At 36.0% G+C, this 5710-nt stretch overlaps 1 protein-coding gene across 1 annotated transcript; it reads right to left on the bottom strand.

Annotated features, from left to right (window-relative positions):
- Window positions 1-2546: 2546 nt before the first annotated feature.
- Window positions 2547-4725, bottom strand: LOC113011582 (uncharacterized). Its single transcript, XM_026151130.1, has 4 exons — window positions 3988-4725; window positions 3653-3820; window positions 3437-3532; window positions 2547-2986 (listed from the first exon to the last, which is right to left on the bottom strand). The coding sequence occupies exons 1-4, from the start codon at window positions 4129-4131 to the stop codon at window positions 2669-2671; spliced, it is 726 nt and encodes a 241-aa protein (XP_026006915.1). The 5' UTR covers window positions 4132-4725; the 3' UTR covers window positions 2547-2668.
- Window positions 4726-5710: the final 985 nt, after the last annotated feature.

Raw genomic sequence — 5710 nt, forward strand, 5'->3', positions numbered from 1 at the left:
GCCTGTTCCCCCTCTAGAGCCGAGCCTCGCTTCAGTTTTCGGCACCAAAATGACCAAGGTCGTTGGACAGCGACCGGCCCATCCCGCCAAACTTGACCAGCTGATAGCAAGGTTCACTGATCGTGCACATCAATGCACTGTTCAGTCAGCTGCAGTGACTAACAACACTGCCTTGCTAGCGTTTGTCATCTCCAGGAAGGTGGAGGAAGCAGAGCTGCCAGAGGAGCTGAAAGGCTTTCTCTGTAAAGCCGCTGACACGATTCTGAATATGTGCACCACTTCAGCGGTATGTTCCTCTCGCATCGCTGCCTGGGCAACCTGGCTCCGCCTCTTCCCTCCAAGATTATACAATCTCACAGGGAAATAGTGCAAGCAATTCATAACATAACATTTAGAAGCTTAGTGGAAGATAATACTTTATGTTAAGGTTTTAGTCTGCATACTGAACAACTCCACTTATATGGATTTATGTCTGGATGCGTAAATTAATCTTTTGCATGTTAGAAAATAAGGTCCAGGTTGCAAAAAATGGTAGATTTTTTTTTTTTTGATTGAATCAGAATTTTGGCCTTCAGATTTTTTGTCCTCTCCCATCCAGGTCAGTGCAGAGTTTCATAGGATCACGACCCTGAACCTTGAACCAAAGTTCATGTCATCGTTGGACTTGTATTCATCCAAACTCCTGTCCTTGTTTCAAGCCAAGAAAGCTGCTGCTGGACAACGCCACAGGGCACAGTTAAACCTTCTGCTTCAGGTAAGGAAGATTGCATTTTCTAACCACAAAAACGTTCCAACACAGCATTGAAGAGGCCCTTCCACTAAAAACGGCTTTTCTTAGGTTTCTGTTCAATATTTTAGTTCCACAGGTGTTCTTACCTTGATGGTGGGTGTGAAAACAGGTCAACAACAGAAAAAAAATAGTTATGTTAAAGCTAGAAATGGTAAGTCATGCTTTAAATGTGCAAATTTTGCCTCAGTTGAGACTTCCTGTTTTACAGAGTGGAAATTCCATCGAGAAAAAACGAGAAGTCATCATCAGATGTCTCATTGACCATCTGGGAGAGGATCCAAGTGCCTTAATCAAAACCTTTGAGGTTGGTGCAATAAATCTGTTTTAGTAGTAGTTTATTTTAGCTTGTGAGATCATAGAAAAGTTTTAAGATACTGTTCTAAAGAAGGGAAAAAAACACTTCAAAGCATACAAAAGAATAGCATTTGCTATTGCTATAAGATTTTGGAGCACAGTGTCTACATATTATGAGTACCGGTGATGTCATACAAATGAAACTTTTTGTTTCAATGTTTGGAAATATGTGAGCTTAAAATAGTTGTTTCTCTTTTTAAAGGACGGTGCTGATGCTGTCTTTGTTGAAGAGGCTTTGGCTGAGGAGGTGATGAAGATTTACCTGCTGCAGAATCAAGACAGGTCAGGCGAACCTACTGATGTGGGTATTGTTATTGAAGGCGTTACTGTTCTGGGCAAACTTGGGAATCTGAGCAAAGCCTCACTGTAAAACCCAATAAGTTAATTTTACTCAAAACTTTTGGTGAAACTGATTACATAAAATATTTTAAGTAACTAAAACTTAAAAATAAAAGTTAAATAAACACACTTTATTTATTAGCTTTAGATAAATATTTTTAAGTACCATTGATAAATGTTTTTATGTTATATCCACATTTTTGGTTTAGTACTCTCTACTTGATATTTTGAGTTTCAAGTACAAATCTAGCTCAAGTAACTTTAAGGAATTAATTTTTAGTTTCAAAATGTTAACCATTTTAAGCTAATACAACTCAAAAATTTTAAATACAAATGCTTGTAATATCCAAATCTACTGTGTTTTGAATTTGATTTAAAAAAAAAAAAAGTGCCCAAAATAATTACACTTGTAAAAACATAAGACAGAAAATATAAATTCAAGTTACAGATTTATTGAGTTACTTTGACACAAAAAGCCCAAGGTAGCACAAGGTTACAATATTAGAAATAAAGAATTTCACAACATGTTTTAAGAGTATTCAAATTTGATTAACACATGAGTATGGCCTTTTTATTAAAAAAAACAAACAAAAGGAAAAGAAAATCCTGCATTATTAGGTGGGAAAACCGAATGAAAGTAATAGTATAGTGCAGCTAATACACTGAAATATAATTGGTAACCTTTTTAATATGCCAGTACTGTGGTTATGCAAAATGCACATTTGTAGAGTGCAATCACAGTCTCAACAACAAAGCAATAAAATTTTAAATAGAAAAATACTTCTTTAGAGACATAAACAAAGTGTTATAAACCTCCTTAGCGCCTTATGTCAGTTATGAGTAGTTCAGGAGGAACGTTCCTTAAGTGACATTCAAGATCCCACCTAGAAGCCAGAAATGAGATTGTCCTTCATTTTCTCTATAGATTTACAGTTATCTGACTAAAAACACAATCAAAATCAACTAAAACACAAGTGATGATGGGGGGAAAAAAATAAATAAAAATAATAAAATCACCCCTTTTACTTTGGATGTGGCTTTTAGATAATGAAGTATGAAACAGTCTGCAAAGATTTCTTTATTCTATTCTCTCTTTTTATAAAAAACTTATCCAGACTTGGAAACATGATAAACTGAATTACTTGCTTTAACAGGCACTTGAGGGCTGTGTAGGAATCCTGGACATTATTCTGCTGCCAAAAGATCATTTTTAAGACTCAGCACTTTGGGCTTCAACTTCCCACCCTTCAGACCCATCAAAACTTTCTGAATAAAGTCAAAAATGTTGGCCAAACATTTTGGGTAGCTTAGGTGCAGGACGTCAGTCAGTCCAAATATTACTAGAAATGCATCAGCCAGGGTGGTGAAAACAATGATCATGTTACCCTCGACCAAAACTGCAGTCTTCTCAGGGCAGAAGAATGTTGCATCGCTGGAATTGGCTCTGATCAGGAGGAGTCCAAGTGGCACTTCACTAATATCTGGTCTATCAGAATGCATCATCTACAGAAAACAAAATTACTACATGTTAGTGCATTCCTATTTCTCTTAGTTTCATCTATACAAGTCACATTTCTGGATTATTACTAGCTCAGAAATCAATTGTTTGAACAACAAAAAAGCCACAACACACAAAGATTTGAGAAAACAAACTGACAAAAATAGTACTTTTAGTAAAGCAAAGTCATACCTCTTCGTAGCAATAACAACAGAAAGTCAATAGGAGTTATATATATTTTTCATTTGTACAGTGATGTATGGTTGGGCTAGGAACATTATAGAAGGTCTACGCACATTAAAAACATGTAGTGTTTCCATTATGTGACATGGACACTGTTGTAGACAGATCCAAGCATGGAGATGCTTCTCAAACTCTCAAAGTGTCATAATGTTTTGAGAAATCTAAACAAGGATGCTACTAAGATATTGTTCACAACTTTGTCCAAAACTTACATCCCATGTTTTGATGAAGGTAGAGGTGTCTTCGTACAAATAGGCAGAGAGGGCATGAAGCACACCAGCACTTTGGGCATGGATATCAGCTTGTTCCTACATCACAAGAAAATTTTTATTTTAAATTATTGGCTAACCTAGTCAAGAATGGTAATTAAAATTGAAAAATTGATCAAATCCAATGAAGCTCAAAAAACAAGACAAAAACTCACTAACCTGGAGATTATAGCTTCTGAAGAGCTGAGACAGGACATCAGACACGTTCCCTGTGCAAACAGCTTTCTTTCTGAATAAGCTCTGGAGCCGGGGAGCATGTTGGTCCAGCACAGCATAAAAGTGGTTCTTCAGGTGGAGGTTTGTAATCCTGTGGAATTCTGCACAGATCTGAACACACAGGATACATTTGTGTTTACAAGTTTCAATTAGTCTATAAATCTTTGCAAAATACATCAAAATCCTTACACTCCAAAGGCATAATTTGTTCAGACAGGCCAGATAACAGGGGTTGATATAAAATACATCTTGTTAGATACATCTATATACATTCTTACCTGGGACTGGGATTTCAGAGTAGGCCAGCAATCCAGGATCTGACCTACTGGTAGGTCATCATTGATGATCTCTTTGCATTGCAAGGCCAAAGTTGTGAGCATCAGCTTTGTAATCAGGATTCTTTTCACTTTTCTCGACTTCATCTACAATCTGTAGTCTTAGCTGGTCAAGGTAAACAGCATCTTCACCCCTGAAAATTTACTTCTGCCCTGGCATGGACATAACAGTAAAACACAGAAGACAAGACAGACTACACAGAGAACAGAAAAGACACACAACCAAGGAGACACAGATGAAACATAACCAGCCCAGAACTCAACTAAACCTTAACTAATAATAACAACAATACAAGAACTTCACCTCATTTCAATATAACATAAGAAAGCAAAACTACAAAATAAACTCAAAATGCTGGTTCACAGACCCAGCCCCTGACAGATAAAAAACTAAGTCTTTCACTAATGAACACTGGGCATCAGAATAAAATAAAACGAAAAAATAACTGTTTGGTAAATATATTATTGATGGATTCACCCTTAAGCTAACCTAAAATAGACCAGGCACAACAATTTTACAGTTCAGAAGATTCTACATTTCAACTTGGTATACATAACTATTTGCAATGTAAACCAAGTTCTACCGCGTAATTATGTAATGATTATTCACTGCTTTTGTAAGTATGTCCTGTGCCTACAATTTTGCTGCCCCAGTTTTAATATGTACAACTCCAGAGAACTAAACGTAAGTTTAAGTTCCACTAGTTAGCAAATGGGCTAGCCAATATCAATATCCACGTATGCGCTAAGTGTGAAGCAGCGCAGCAGTGCATATTGATTCAACAATTTAACCACAAGGCAGTTTATAATCTGCAAATCCAGAAATGCCTTCTAAAGACTTCTTTTAAAATAGTAAGAGATTAGAAAAGTTATTAACACATTATTAGTCCCAGGGACTAATAATGTGTTATACGAAATATGAGCGTATTAGCATAATTCATGCAACACTTTGGGGCCAAGCCTAAAAACACTGACAGCTCAATATCTGCCTCAGTCACTCTCCCTGATCCAGCTGAGTCAGCAGTGGGAAAAATCTGCTTTTCACAGGAACTTGGTAACAGCAATAAGAGAATACGTAGTTTATTCCAAGAAGATATCATGTCTCTCCCATATATAGAATATCTTACTGGAACCGACATGTTCCAGATATCACCTGGAAGACAGTCTGGATGATCCCATAAATATCTAATTGTGAACAAGGTGAAGGAAATCTCATATAAAATTCTTCATAAATGTGACCCAGCCAGTCACTATATGGTAACATTTAAAAGAGACATAAATACTAATTGAACTTTCTGTGGGGATCATCCAGAAACTGTGGCACATCTCTTTTGGTTCCTCTACACAGAGATTCTGGAAGAATTTAGCAGTTTTGTTATTGTCCATATTTTAAGGGAGTTTTCTTTACGATGGGAAAATGTTTTATTCTTTTTCTTTAAGTTCCCCAGGAAGAATGATAAATGTTTTATTATAAAATATTTGTTAATACTTTTAGCTATTTTATATCCATAAATGTAAGTTTATTAATAAAACACCATATTTCTGCCTTTTTATAAGGATATGAATTGTACATACAATCAATTTCAGACTCAACCAACAAAAAGCCTCTCAGAACAATATTTATATGTTGATTTTTTTCGCCTACTCATATCATCATTTTTTTACT

The sequence above is a fragment of the Astatotilapia calliptera genome, chromosome 19, assembly GCF_900246225.1.
Source record: "Astatotilapia calliptera chromosome 19, fAstCal1.2, whole genome shotgun sequence".
Taxonomy (NCBI): Eukaryota; Metazoa; Chordata; class Actinopteri; order Cichliformes; family Cichlidae; genus Astatotilapia; species Astatotilapia calliptera.

What these genes read in the sequence shown, in the direction of transcription:
- LOC113011582 (XM_026151130.1), bottom strand. Translation starts at nt 4,131, where the DNA reads ATGAAGTCGAGAAAAGTGAAAAGAATCCTGATTACAAAGCTGATGCTC. An exon ending in CTCTGAAATCCCAGTCCCAG is followed by an intron (nt 3,821 to 3,987) that starts GTAAGAATGTAT and finishes CTGTGTGTTCAG; the next exon opens with ATCTGTGCAGAATTCCACAG. An exon ending in CCTTCATCAAAACATGGGAT is followed by an intron (nt 2,987 to 3,436) that starts GTAAGTTTTGGA and finishes TGTTTTCTGTAG; the next exon opens with ATGATGCATTCTGATAGACC.